The sequence below is a fragment of the Channa argus genome, chromosome 22 (genome assembly GCF_033026475.1).
Source record: "Channa argus isolate prfri chromosome 22, Channa argus male v1.0, whole genome shotgun sequence".
NCBI lineage: Eukaryota > Metazoa > Chordata > Actinopteri > Anabantiformes > Channidae > Channa > Channa argus.
The window spans coordinates 1,691,842-1,706,455 of NC_090218.1; the positions used below are offsets into that span (position 1 = coordinate 1,691,842).

Consider the following 14,614-nt stretch of genomic DNA (forward strand, 5'->3'; position numbering starts at 1 on the left):
TTAACCAGGAGATCTGTTTTTATTTTCAATAATTTGAATCCTTGTGCCAAAGCTGCAGTGTGATCTAAAATTCATGTGGTCCTGTAATATTTAATTATATACAGAAAATTATCCTGTCATGTTTATGGACTTCAATTTCCTGTGATACCAGGACTGGTGTGTCCAGTCTGAAACAAAAGACGTGAATCTTTTAGATTAGTAGAGACTAAACATTCTCATTATAAATTTTGCCATGTTTTTTAGGGCCGGAGAATAAAATGATCCTGGTTATTATGAAAAATGTTACCAAAAGAATAAACACAAAAGAAGAACACACATACTGGCATTTGGCAGCATAAAAATCATGGGTTTGTTCATACATTACACTTCCCCTAAGCTTCACGTGGAAAACACACAAGTCCTCCATGTTGAAAGTTGATTAGATGCTGCAGCTGATGGGGATGATCCAAATAATGTTTGATAATGAAGTTGACTAAAAACCGGATCAAATCAGGATGTTTTCTTGTTATGTACCCACTCTTAACAATTATGTAAAATGTATTGTCCCATTTCAAATTTTAAGGACAAAACCCTCAACATATGAATAAGGTCTGTCCACACCTGTGTGTGCAACAGGTGCATTGGAGGAAAACATCACTCTAATAAAAAAACTGTTACTGCAATACCAAATTCCTGCATATTTTCCCTCTTTGAATGAAATATTGGATTTACAATGTTTTCAAGCACAAAAACTAGCGTTGAGTTAAAATTTCTTTAGTGGAGGGTGTTTCTATTTGTCTAAGGTGGAGGGTTCAAACATATTATCAGTAACCCAGGTGAAGGTCGAAACATTTTTAGATAAAACTTAGTGAAACGTTGTCAGCTGGCCCAGTGTACCTGATATTATCTTTTGTATTCACAGATGACTCAAGGACTTGTACATGGTGGATCTGCTCCGGCCTTCTTACACACCACTAATGTCCCACAGCAAAGCACAGTGGGATACATCCAGCAGCAGCCGCAAACACAGCAACTGACACAAACACAACAGCAACAGCCGCAACAGCAACAAAGGCAATACCAAAATTCCCAAAACCAGACTGGCGGCGTTTCTGACTTCCGAAATGTACTGACTCGGTAGCGCTGTGGACTTTTTTTTTTACAGTGCTGAGACCTCCCCCTCTGTGATGTCGCAGTGTAGGTGGCATTTTGAAGTCAAACTTGACTTTCAAGTTTTCCATCAGAAATGCTTGAAAGTGGAAAAACTGCTTGTGGGGATGACCTTACTATTTGATGTAAAGCAGGCCGCACAGATGTCGTCAACTGCTGGCGTGAAAGCCACAAGCGGCGGGGCTGCAATGATCTGCAGGATGTGTAAGAGAGCGAGTGTGCTAGACCCACATCGATCTCAGTTGTTAGTCAGTGAAACTGCTGGACCAAGTGGATTATCAAAGCTCTCATGAAAACAACACTTTCACATGTTTACATGTGGGTGTTATCATCTAACAGAGACTTTCCCTCAATCTTTTTGCACTTTGGTACTCCCCCCTACCCAAATATAGAATATGTGTTTTAGACCATGAATTATTATTTGGTTTTCTTTCAGTAATGATCGTTTAACATAGAAATTTTTCTTTTCAAATTCACAGTGCAACACCCTCCCAGTGATGTAACTTTGTCACCGAGTCAGATTTTTACCTCCAGGAAATGTTTTTTACTCATAAAGGGGTGTATGTGCATGGGGACACTACATCAGTGTATATTACAGTCTGCAGACATTGTCACTACTTTGTCCTAAAAACGAATTTACTTGCAGGTTTGTTTGTGGCAAATCACAGGAGGGGCGTGTTTATGTGGAACCATGTGGTTTTTACCATCAAATCACGTTTGGTAAGAAACCAGATGTCAAATGCTTCACCGTGAAGCTGTCGGGAATATTCCCTAGTTATTGGAAAGGTCTATCTAGATTTTTAAAGCCTCAATCTGGGACTGAAGAAGGGGTGCTACAGTTAAACCACCGCTTCTCACTGAGAGCGATAAGACAGCTCTGACATCTTTAGGTGATCAAAAAAACGAGCTATCCGAGGGGGAAAAATGTGCCTTTCAACCATGATATGTCATGGTGCAGTTTGATGGTTTTGTCTGATTATGGCTTTAAAAATCCAGCTCAGGTCCATTTGGAATACAAAGTTATATTTTCATAGGTCATAATTTATTATTTTCCTCACTAAATTTAAACAACATATAGATTTGTATTGAATTACAAATATTTATTGGATGCTCTTTGCAACCTCTACATAAGTAAGTCCAAACACTAAGATTCATCTATTTACAAAAACCTTAATGAAATAATTTCATGTTTATTTATTGCAACATACACTATATATTTGAAAAATATTCGGGATTAAGAAATTACTTTTCTACTATACACAGAGGGTATAATCAATGTGTCCATTTAGATATTTAAAGGTCAGTGCTGGTCTCAATGTCTAACCCCATCATGGCCTCAATGCACAACCTCTTAACTTTTGATCTGTTTCCACACCACAATAAAACAAACTGCTGCCCACAGCGTGAGCGTGGTTTAAATATCTCTGAATACGTAGGGATTTTTAGAAAGTGATATTAACTTGCCCGGCCAATCATCTGTTTCTTTAGATCTGAAAAGTCACAACAAAATGTATGCTCCAATTATGCCCAGTTCAGCACAATTTACAAGTAAACAATACACTTCTTTGTGATGTGAAAATGTGTTTATTGCTCTTGTAGCTGTGCTTCTATCTCAATCTTTCAATCTAAAATTATTTTTAAATGTTATTTCTTTAAAATTATATTTTATGCGTCTCGTAGTTGTTCCCAGAGAGCTCACTGTGAAAAAAAACTTTGTCATGAGTCAGTGTTTTCAATGTGGAAGTTGTGATACAGTTTATAAAACACATCAGCCCAAAATTCTCAATATGTCTGGTCTCAGTCACCTCAGCTCTACAGATTTAGCTTAGTTATGGTCCCTTTCAAGACTGGTGCTGGTCATATTGGACGACAGGACACAGTTGTCAGGACACAATTGTCAGAACACTTTCAGCATGTTTGTTCAGTGCCGTTTTACACTTTCCTATGTGCAATGTCAATTTGAAAAAGAAGAATGTTAATTTAAGCTGTTTAAAATATTTCAGATGTACAATGTATATACAGGTGTATAATAAGCCATTGTAACATGTAAATTATATGGAAGTATTTTTTTAATGAAAGCATCCTAACATTCCTTCAGCTCTTGATATCAACAGTATCTTTTTAAAAAAGGTACAAGGTGTGTCCACTGAAAACCACAGTTAGTGATTATGCAGCACTTTGTTTGCAAGAGAAGGGGGTGCAGAGTGTGAGTTTCTCCCAATCAAGATAAAACATGACAAAACAAAACAGAAACCTTGGTCTAATGCATTTACAATGGTATAGAAAACAGATGAAATGAATGAATTTAAATCCATTATGTTTTTGTCAAGCAGACTTTTAGATTGGTATAGGTCACATCAGGGTGCAGCAATAGCTGTCTAGTTGTGTGGTTACTGCTAGTGATTACAACAGCTAAGATCAATCAATCAAAATTAATAAAGTCATTTGTATTTTTATGGATTTCAGTTATTTAAGAAAAAGTGCAATTGTACATCCTCATCAAAATATTACTTGAGATCTCTGAGGGAAGTCTCAGCCTCCTTTTACGCAAGTCATCTCAGTTCAACCAGCAGATCAGAGGTGCCATAGACAAATATATTTCTGTCCCTTTATTAGTCAATTCAATTTCAGCTACTGAAATAACTTATTATAGAAATACAGGACATCGAAACTCACAATTTTAAGGTTTCAGTCCATGTCTACATATATATACATACAAGTTATTTGCCTTGCAAATGCAGTTGAGAGAAATTCAAATTCTACTCACTAAGCTGCACTGTGAGGGCATCATGTTGATAATTGATGCACTGTGCTGCAGTTGTAGGTTAAGCCCCCAAATATTTGGCTTTAGACAAATTAGTCACTCTCCATCAGCTGTTTTTTATGTGGATAGATGTTTAGTTTGGTTTTTTTTCTGTAAGCTGATTTGCATATGACATTGTAAATAATCCATTCACTCAGTCCGTACTGTTTTTCTTTCTAAATTAGTTAACAGCCCCCCCCCCCCCTCCGTTTGGATTTCATTTCCAGCTTTCCTGTTTCATTGGGTTTTCACTGAGTGTCAGTGTTTTTGAAGGTATAGGATTATAATCAAATTTGACATGTGCTTTTATTCTGATTTGTGAAACAATGACTGACACTATAATGGTAAGGTGTCAGACTAATGCTTTCTGTTCCACGACATGAACCTGGTACACAGCCATTTCTGCAGTTTCATTGCAGAAACAAACATACACTATGTACGGTATAATGTAAAACAAGTTTAGACTATATAGTTGTTTATTTTATAAATAGATTACATATGTATGTTACATGATTTTAAAATTAAAGTAATTTTGTAACAGATAATGAAGTGTCTTATTAGAGGAGGTGAGGCTTTTTTGTGTTTAAGTTGGTGTTGCACAGTCACTTGTATGGCTTGTTTTCTTTCTGTATTTACCATCACAAATAAGCTTTAAAAATATTGTTCATGTTGTTTTAAAAGAAATTAACAAATTAAGTTTACATTCTAAAATATCTTGATATTATGTTATACTGAATTATTTATAAATCAACATGAATATTGTGAAATATTTGAAAATAAATATTTTTAAACATAGTCTGAGCAGAATGTTTACTCAGAATATTATTTATATAAGGTATCCTTTTTCAGGTGTGTTTTATTAATAATAAAAGCATTTTTCTTTGACAAAAACTACAATAAATGTATGGGTTAGCAGGGCACTAGACATGAAGGAAATTACATCAGCATTTTAATTATTCCAATCCTAATACATAGCTACCAGGAAAGTCAAACTGATTTATAAGATTATAGCATCTAAAGATTACATGTTGGGAGTCTAAGAAAGAAAGATTTTCTGGTCAAAGTGGTTAGTAGCTGCAGTGTGCAGTGAACTGACACGTCCCATCTATTAAAGGATGTAAGTTCTGACAGTAAGAACAATCCATTTTCATGTATTTAAATATTTAATGGATCATAAAGCATTTTATTCTATAAAAGAATAAAACAATATTGGGTCACATTTACTGTACATTCATTTACAAGTATTAAATCAACGTTTCCTTTGCTCAGCCAATCAAAAACTGCATAAATTACATGATGTTTTGTTGTACTCATACTAATTACAAGATATTCTCAAAGGTGAACACTCGCTCTCCTCCTAGATAAGAGAAGCTTCTGTCACTCTGTACACCCTGTTAATCAAGACTTCTACTTTATCTCCACCTAAATGACAAAGGTCCAAGACGCACACAACATGTGTATCCTCCAATTCACTAGCAGTCGCCAAGATCTTCTCTGCAAGACAAAAAACTCACATTATTACATCTTCTGTCACACTAAGCCTAAATATGATGTTATGCATGTGTGATAGAAAACTTGACCGAAATGCTAGAAAACCATTGGAACCTGCACTTGATGTTACCTGGCTCAAGTAGAGTTAAATCCCTGTGGTTGGCTGTTTCATCTAGAGGGCAGAGGAAGCCTGATGAAAGGCAGGACAGCATTGTATTGCCATGGGCATCCATAGGAAGACCCACTGCCCGGGGTTCATTGGAGCTCACAACAGGAAAGTATGCAGAATCAACAGCTATCTGCTTGTTTATACCTGTTGGTAAATAAAAGTACAGAATTTAATTTCTAGTGGCTTAAAGACATATTTCTGAAGGTAGGCTCCCTGGGGGGGCCTCACTGACAGTGGGCACTGGATTATGATCCTAAAAGCTGCTTTTTGACAATGTCATGTTGAAATACACAGCTTGTTGAAGACATGTCCACCTTAGTGTTCCTGAGTCATAGGAATTTTGACATTTTCTAAATGTGACTCATACCTCTCACCGTGCAAATGATTCAATGATGACGTAAAGGAAATATAAAAAATTGAATTCAGGACTAAATAAGACAGCATTTTTTGTCTACTAAAGATGTCTATTTATAAGAAACACAAACCCGCTCCATCTTTTATATAAAATGTGAATAATATTAAGTTGGAAACATTGTGTGCATGATACAACACAGGCTGAAATGTTTGCCTTTACCATTAACAGGAAATAACAGGAACAAACATCCCATTTTCAATGAGACTTTCTTTTGAACTACAGATGGAAGTATTTCTTGTAGTAAAACAGTTCTATACCCAATATCGTAACTTGGCAGTATCCTGGAAAAGCCAAAGGCGGAACAGTGTCAGTGGTTTGCTCTGGTGTCCATCGTGTTGGCTGAAGGTTACTCCACTGCAGGAGAACCTTTTTCTCATCAAACGTGAACCTCCGAGAAATGCTGTCCTGATACAGACCACCCTGACACAGATGTTCAGAAACTTCTTGTCTCTGCCTCAGCCAGCTGTTGCTTTCCCAAGATAAAAGATCAGAGTCTAGTGGCAAACAAAGATATAAGTGCGAAAAATATAGCTGTGAAATCTTGACAGTGGGGATCACATCAGATGCATGCAGTGAAGATGTAGCTCCAATAATTCACCTTCATTGGAACTGTGCAGTTGTAGGCTAAGTTCCACATTCTGAGCCCCCTCTGTTTCAGACTCCTGCTCCTGTTCTTCCTCAATAATTTTATGTCCAGGCCTCCTGTAAGACCACAGGCAAATAAGCTCAGAAGGATTGAAAAGGTTTAGTGATAAATATTATCATATAAATTTTTAGTACCTTTTTATTCGGTCACTACCCCTTTTCAAGGTCTGTGCTGCTTTTTTGAAAACACGTCGTCATGAATAATTTTATTTAATGAATAAATTGAACAGTCAGGTCTGGAAGTATGTGAATGGTGATATTTTGATTTTGTAGTTTTGCATCTTAACACAAAAAAATGTGTTTGTCTAAAAACTGAGAAATTATAACCTTGTAAAAGTAGAATTCATGGTAGAGCCACTGTATTGGATTGCATTGAACTGCACAGGTGGTCATAATGTTATGCTTGATTGATGTATATCCATGGTTTTTCATGGATAATGTGGCATGAAGATAACATTTTAGAAAGCAAGGATGATGAAAACAAAAGGGCTGACAGAGAGCTGATGAGAGTTAAGAGAGACAAATATATATTATATATATATATATATATATATATATATATATATATATATATATAAATAAAAGACAGACGCAGTGCTGGGGTTCTTACTGTTGAACCACTAAGTAATAACCTATTAGCCACTTTCTATATGTTGTGTTGTTGTGTTTGAATGATGTGTGGTTGTATTAGTTTAGTTTCACATTAGATCATCCACATGTGCCAACAGACGCAAATCTAAGCCAACATTATTTATTTAAGCACTTTAAAACAAAACAGCAAAGACTGACCAAATTGCTTAACAATTAAAATAACAATACCAAAGATATATATAAATAAAATAAAAAGTGTAAAAGAACTAAAGGAAAAAAATACAATAAAAATAGTATCAATCAACTACTTATACGGAGTCAAAAACCAGGTTTTTAGTTTTGATTTAAAATTAGACAAGTTGTGTCAAACGCTACACTTAAAAATAAATTAAAAAAAACAAATAAAAATTCTGAAATCATACCTCATTTGAATTCTTCTTTTCTTTCCGCTTGCTAAGACCTTCTCAGCAGAGGGGGATGTTACACTCGCCGCACGAGTCTGTTCAGCTGTAGAGCGATAACTGCCAGTGTCTGGTATAGTTTGTTCACTCATGTCAGTAGACACATCTGGCACCTGCAGAAAACCATTTGATTTATTCTACATTTACATCACTTCTGTTGGATATAATCTGGCCTATAGGTTTGTCTTCCTTCAGGTCCAGGTCAGTGACTTCTCAACTCTTACCACATTTTATTTGATTTCATTTCTTTTTTATTTCCCACTACTCAACATTGCAAATTCACACATCTACACACTAACACTACTGGCTAATAACTTCATACATTTAGTTCATATTTTTGTGATAATTTATGTAAATAAACATAATTTGTTTTATCTTCCCACTACAACCATTTATATTTCCCCTTTATCTCATGATGTCAGATGCCAGGTTATGGCATTTACCTCTTTGTCTTCTGCTGCTTGTGACTCTGTGGTATTTGGGATTTTCAAGTATCGCACTGCTGTAATCTGCCCTTGAATCGCCAGTTTTTTATGTTCCCTATATTGTAAGGTCTCCAATTCCCTCTTCAAGTCAGCTGCAGCAACCAGAGGAACTTTTACTGAAAACAGAGTGAAAATGTTTTAAAATAAAAAAAAGGTAAGGTAAATAAAACAAAATCTTTTTACTATGAGATACAGAATTTTTGATGGACATTTTACTCCATCTAAAGGCTAAACTGTTGTGTATATTTGTCTTCTTATGGGTGAGTTGACATAATAGTAAGTTAATCCCCGGCAGCTATGTATCTAGTAACATCATAATACCTAGTAGGTGAACAATATAATTGATGTATCTAGGCCATACACTATACGCTTTTCTCCATATGCTTATCTTCTTAAAGAGCTGGAGGAGAACTCTAAGAGAGATTGTGCAATTCCTCATACCCACAAGCACTGAATCACTGAATACATATAATTTTGGTTCTGTTCTAAAGCATTATTCAATGTGAACAAGAAAAAGTGAATGCTTACTAAGACCTCTCACCTGAAGCATCTGTCACTGACTGGGTAAACGTCTTTGGGGGATGAGGGTAGCAATAATAACCACCAACAGCAGTCTTCTGGAGTACAATGTTGTCCTTCAGAGTCTTGGTCCATTGGATGAAGCTCTTCACTTTGGGATCACTTACATATGGTTGACCTTTGTGGTAGCCTGTTAGGGGCACAAAACATATAGATCAGCTTCAATGGCAGGAAACAATACCGTCACTAAATACAGTATAAACAGATTATCAGGTATTTATTGTTCTAACCTGTGATGAATGTCTGTGTTTCACAGCTGCTTGTGAGGTAGGGCAATGAACCCTCGACTTGACAAACCCTCATCTGAGTACAAACCAGGTAGGTCACTGTGGAAGAGAAGTCCACATATTTCGCCTATCATTTGATCTTTTTTACCAAAATAAAACCAAAAAAGAAGAAAAATAAATAAATAAAATAAAAGTTGTTTTCCCCTCAATATTCTTTTTCAAAACTTTTCCTTTTACAATTTCTGTTTTTGTGCTAAAAAAAAAAAAGCTTACAGCGTTTCTTTAACACTAGCAAAAGTTTTAGCAAAGAAATGTCTTGGACAATAAAAACAAACAGGTCCAACTGGGACCTGGGAATTTCTTTTCCTGAACTTTTATTGCACTCTAATATGTGATGTATGAATGAGAAAGATAAAGTCACTACCACCTTTTTTGAAAATTGTGGAATTAAAAAAAACAACAAAAAACAAAATAAAACAAAAAAACAAATAAACAATGATACACCAAGCAAAAATACTTACAAGTTTAGTGGCAGAGCTATAAGACATGAGCTGATAAAGTTCACTTACTTGGACAAATACTGCTAAAGATTTCCGGTTGAGACGAGGAGAAAACCTCCAAGATAAAAGGATGATTAGATGTCCCATCCACTGCGTGAACCCAGCGGTATGTCCAGTACTTTTCTTGACCTAAAAGTTGATAGTGATTGATCACCAAAAGCAAAATGTAATATAAAAAGGAAATTCTAAAGCTTTCCTTTTGTTTCCATAAATAAAATGCATTTGATAGATAAAATAGGAACATTTGTTACCCTTCATCCCCTTACTCTTGACTCTTTCAACACGACCAACAAACGTTACCAAACCGATGATATCACAAGCAGAATTGTTGGCTATTTTTTCCAACTCTGACCTGTAACATAAAAGATATGAAGCAGTTTAGAAACAAAACCGAAATCATAACAATACATATTCCAGCAAACAAATGAGTATGAACAAAATACTTAATAAACAATGCCTTTTATATTTGCATAAACAAAAATATAAAAACTGAAAAATAACTGCAATAAGCATGCAAGCCTCAAATACTGCAAAAAAAGATGAGTAATAAAGCAATGCCAATTCATTACGTGGTGGTAAACTGGTAGGAAACTTCAGGTAATCCCCACTGAGGAAGCACACTCTTAGGTGAGACCACAGTGATAACTGAAGCTGGGTTGCGAGGGTTCAGGCAGATTTCTTGGAAAGATTCATACAGTATGTAAACGCCATGACAGAGTATAAGCTACATATATTACTCATTTTTAGACACAAAAAAATACTTATCACAGAAACAATGGTGCTGAACTTAAAATAGTGTTTAGTAGTAATGTGCTTACCTACAGAGTTAAAGGTCTTAATTCTGTAATGGTCCATTTGTGGACGTGATCGGTTTGAATAACTCTGCTTCAGGGTGTAATTCTGGAGGTACAACACTGTACCTATGTTGAGTCTTTGATAAAACTCTGGACAAAGTTCATTCCAAAGCACAAGGGACATTGAGCCACTCTGGTCAGCAACTTCAAAGTAAGCCTGAAACATGGCAAAAGAAGAACTGAAAACCAAATAGACTTTGTCGAAATAGAACATGACTGTGAGAACTGGTTGAAATCCTCCTACTTAGGTTCAACTTTGGAGTAGGTTCAAACTTACCTGGTAGGGGTAGTCAATCTTGAGACCAAATTTCCCATAATACCTTAATCTTGATTTATGTAATATCTTCACTAGGAGAGGAAGAGGTTTCCACGTGTTTCTAAAGGATGACTCCAGACTACAAAGAAGACTAATCCTAGACACTGTAGAAAACATTGCAGACAAAACATTTTTAGGATTTTCACAGCATTTTGGCAGCAAAAGCCAAATGGTCTGGTATATGGCGCTTTTATCCAAAAAACTGTACAAAGTATCTTTTCATTTACCCTTTCATATATACAGTCAAACGCCGATGACAACAGCTCAGTGTCTTGTCCCAGGACACTTGACATTTAATCCGGAGGGATTGGGAGTCGAACCACTGACCCTGTGGTCTGTGGATGATTGCTTTAACAACTGAGCTAAGGCAACCGCTCAAAGCCAATTTAATCAGCCATGAAAAATAAATACAGACACTAATGTGTCGTAACTGTTTTGTGATCATGCATATGTTAAAAATAATTAAATAAAGATTAAACGAATAATCTAATAATCCACTGACAGTAAATCACGGACATCAAACGATAAATGATCGTCATATTATTTTTCTTAGAAAAGCTCAATGCAAAATATCTAACATTCTTGAATTTAAGTTTTGCAAATAGCATTTTGTGCTTTTGTCATTTTAGAATTAATGTCTTTGTGTCTTTAACTGATGGCCAGACACAATGGGTTCAGAGAAATAGGGACAGCGTTTTGTTAAGCCTACCTTCCCAAGACAATATTTTAAAATAAACATATTATGAATGCACAAGTTGCAACCTTATGAAAAAAGTTGCAGACAGTGTGCAAAGTTGACTACTGACATGTGGTTTATTGGCTTCGCCTGACATAACAAATGAAAACTAACAAAATGCACCTCGTTGATTGAAATGATTTAACTGACACAAGCCATTGTCTTCTTGTGCCAGTCCCAAGTCTGGATACATGCAGAGGTATGTATCCAGGTATGTATCAAGAAGGGTACCTGACGTACAATACATGCCAAATTAAACATCATGACAATCGCAGTTGGATCAAAAAGCATCATCTCACCGTCCAGCACTGTGTCAGTTAAACGACACTCTGATGTCCAAATGTCTCCCTCCGGGTCGTCGCTGTTCCACAGAGACAAATAGTGTTTGCGGCTCACGTGAAGAGGGACATCACTTTGCAGAACTACACTCCTCTCCATGCCATGTTTGACCAGCATAGGCAGCGTACTAACGTCGTTTATACGAGGCAGAACAGCAGACCCCTGCGCACCACATCTGATGTTTTCAATGCAAATGTAACCATGTCCCAGTCTCCTCTCGTTGTAAACAAACGAGCACTGGGTTATGTTTATGTCAGTTCCAGTCCTCAGTGAGTTTGTGTGTACCAGGTGATTCAAACTAGAATGGACAAAGCACTTCGCTCGCCATACTCCGTCGGTGACCGTCACATCGTAGCTGTAGCTGTCGAGCTGTTGCTGTCCCTCAGTCTGCTCAGATAAGTGCCTCTGGAGCGCAATAACAGCGACAACAACTCCTTCCTCTGGCTTTAATCTTAAGGACTGTGTAGATGATAACCTTTCCAACGTTCTCTGCAGAAAAGATGCTCCAGAAAGACCAGTCACGATCGAAGAACAAGACGAGTTATCCTCCATTGTGGACAGTAAAGTTTGCCAACTTTTATCATCTGTTAACTTAAGTTGCCCATTATGTCGCCGCTGTCCACAAAGTAACGCTATCTCATTTTAGCTTGATGGCTAAATAACTCACTAGCGGTATCTTCTTCCAATTAATATTTTCAAAGGTTTCCAGCAAGTATTCTTTTACTACACGCTTTTAACTTGTGCATATACTTGACTAAATGTAAGAGCAGTTATACTAGTCTATAAAACGTAGTTATTTATTTAGTGGGTATTCACCAAGGACACTACTTCACAAAGTTACCGTTACCGCTGGCTAACGTTACAAAGGCGTGGATGCGTTTTGATTGCGTCACTTCTTGCCTCAGACGCCAAAACGTACGCGAAGAGAAATACATTAGCTTTATATATACATTTAATGTATATTTATAATGTGGAAATGTCGTGTTTTTCAGCCTGGTCCGAATATCAGACGTCGAAAATTCCGCGCTCAACTGACCTGGGTCTGTTTGACCTAACGTCATGAAAAGCGCAAGAGTGTTCTTCTTCTTTTTGCAGTTAAAGCAGCTTGGAGGCTCATTATCACCACCTACTGGACTTTAGTGTGAAAGAAAAGATACCACAAAGCAAAAACAAACATTTATCCGATTGATGCTTTGTCCCTTTACCTCTTTCGTCCTCCTCGCATACGGTATTCTAATAATGTGTTGACCAGATTGTTTTTGGTTTTACTGCATGCATACTCCTGTTGAATGTTTCCTGTTTCATTAAGCGTGTGATTGAGTCCTGTGAGCCAGGAAATAGCACCACAAATTCTCAACATATCTTTTGAATTTGACTTTTTAGTTTTGGCTTAAGCCTTAATGAAACTTGTATGGTATTATAAATTGTATAGTACTTATATCTAATTTAGTTATTTTATTCCACAACATATCATGCTTTTGACATAAAAAAAAACCCAGCTACAACCCTTTCTTCATTTGTCTTTGCTTTTCTGATCTTCACATCCAGGAGTTTAATGACATGGTTTATTTGATGATGTCATGAAGGTATGACATTTGAGGTAACAGATTTTTATTTTCAAACTTTTTTTTACATGTTAGTTCCCCCAACTGACTGTTTGCAGACAGACAAAAAGTTCTATTGAAACTGCCAGGTTCTTACACATTACAACAGCTAAGTAAATCGTAGGGTTGTGAGTACCTTCACAGTGTTAACATTGGGTATGGTACTGACATTTAAATTATTTATAAATTGAACACATTTTGGTGTAATGTGGTGTCCTGGACATCAGTTTATTAATCCCCAAAGGGTACTTTCTTTCATACCAGATGTGCCATGCCAGAGCAGGAAATTACCCTACTTAAAAATTTAATCAGAGGGAGGGGTTATAAAGATTGATGACACAGTATTGCACGTTGGTTGCCAATCACAGCTGCTACTACTTTAAAAAATTAGACAGATCAATGATCCAAGACATCAGTGGCAAAACTCCAAAGACAAAAATAATTACTTCCCTTAGTATTAGTGCTGCACCTCAAATATAATAACAGATTACGCAGTACCACATACACTTTACAGCAGCCCAAAAAATATTTCAGTGCTCCAATTACTGTTTCAGGAAACTCAAATGTCTGTCAGATGTGTTGTGTACACATCTTTCAGCAGACAGTGAAATCCGTAGGAACATGCACATGATATAGCATATGCTATGATAGTAGACTGTTGTAGCAGCAGGGGTGACAAGTTAAAACAGAATAGAGGAGGGCTGAAACAGGACCCCTGCTCTCCACATGAAGTTCCTGTGAACCAAATTCTTCAGTTCTGAAAGGATTAATTTTCTTTTCTAATGTATCCACAAAATTGTAATGATGTTTGCCTTTTTTTGGATTGTTAATTGAAGAGATATCTTTTATTAAATAATGAGATTTTAACTTTTCACTTTTAACTTTTAGGCAACGGGTTTAGAAAGACCCCTTCCTGTTTCAGCATGACAGAATCGCCATGTGTAAATCAAGGTCATGAAGAAATTGTTTTTGGAATTTTGTAAAGAAGAAGTAACTGGCTTGCAGCCTCAGTGCAGCACCTTGCAGATGAACCCTAATGACATATGAACATAGATCCAGACCTTATTGCCCAGCATCAAGACCTGATCTTATAAATGCTCTTCTGGCTGAAAGTAGCCAATCACTGCATATCTTTGTTTATTTCACCACGTCACAAAGCCTCTGCCTAATGTTTGCAAATACAAGATGCA

The 14,614-nt window shown here is 36.5% G+C and overlaps 2 protein-coding genes across 9 annotated transcripts in view; one reads left to right on the forward strand and one right to left on the reverse strand.

Annotated features, from left to right (window-relative positions):
• The window catches only part of npas2 (neuronal PAS domain protein 2), a 36,214-nt gene extending 31,527 nt beyond the window's left edge, over positions 1-4,687 (forward strand). For all 7 annotated transcript variants that reach the window (XM_067491982.1, XM_067491985.1, XM_067491986.1 and 4 more), the window contains one exon: positions 902-4,687. In XM_067491982.1, the coding sequence (XP_067348083.1) occupies positions 902-1,120 (219 nt within the window). In that variant the 3' untranslated portion in view covers positions 1,121-4,687. The remainder of the gene's footprint in view (positions 1-901) is intronic.
• A 241-nt stretch (positions 4,688-4,928) lies between these two features.
• radx (RPA1 related single stranded DNA binding protein) lies at positions 4,929-13,281 on the reverse strand. Of its 2 annotated transcripts, XM_067491979.1 has the most exons (15): positions 11,781-13,281; positions 10,707-10,849; positions 10,394-10,586; positions 10,145-10,253; positions 9,827-9,927; positions 9,585-9,704; positions 9,019-9,114; positions 8,751-8,918; positions 8,168-8,325; positions 7,686-7,837; positions 6,808-6,852; positions 6,626-6,729; positions 6,285-6,521; positions 5,574-5,756; positions 4,929-5,446 (listed from the first exon to the last, which is right to left on the reverse strand). In XM_067491979.1, the coding sequence occupies exons 1-15, from the start codon at positions 12,370-12,372 to the stop codon at positions 5,310-5,312; spliced, it is 2,538 nt and encodes an 845-aa protein (XP_067348080.1). In that variant the 5' UTR covers positions 12,373-13,281; the 3' UTR covers positions 4,929-5,309. The 2 variants fall into 2 exon arrangements, with proteins under 2 accessions (XP_067348080.1, XP_067348081.1); XM_067491980.1 differs by lacking the exon at positions 6,808-6,852 and having other exon boundaries at positions 11,781-13,280.
• Positions 13,282-14,614: the final 1,333 nt, after the last annotated feature.

Coding starts and splice junctions, on each gene's coding strand:
- radx (XM_067491979.1), bottom strand. CDS start 12,372: ATGGAGGATAACTCGTCTTGTTCTTCGATCGTGACTGGTCTTTCTGGA. Junction 10,587..10,706: donor AGATTGACTACCCCTACCAG/GTAAGTTTGAAC, acceptor GCCATGTTTCAG/GCTTACTTTGAAGTTGCTGA. Junction 7,838..8,167: donor AAGCAGCAGAAGACAAAGAG/GTAAATGCCATA, acceptor GGTTTTCTGCAG/GTGCCAGATGTGTCTACTGA.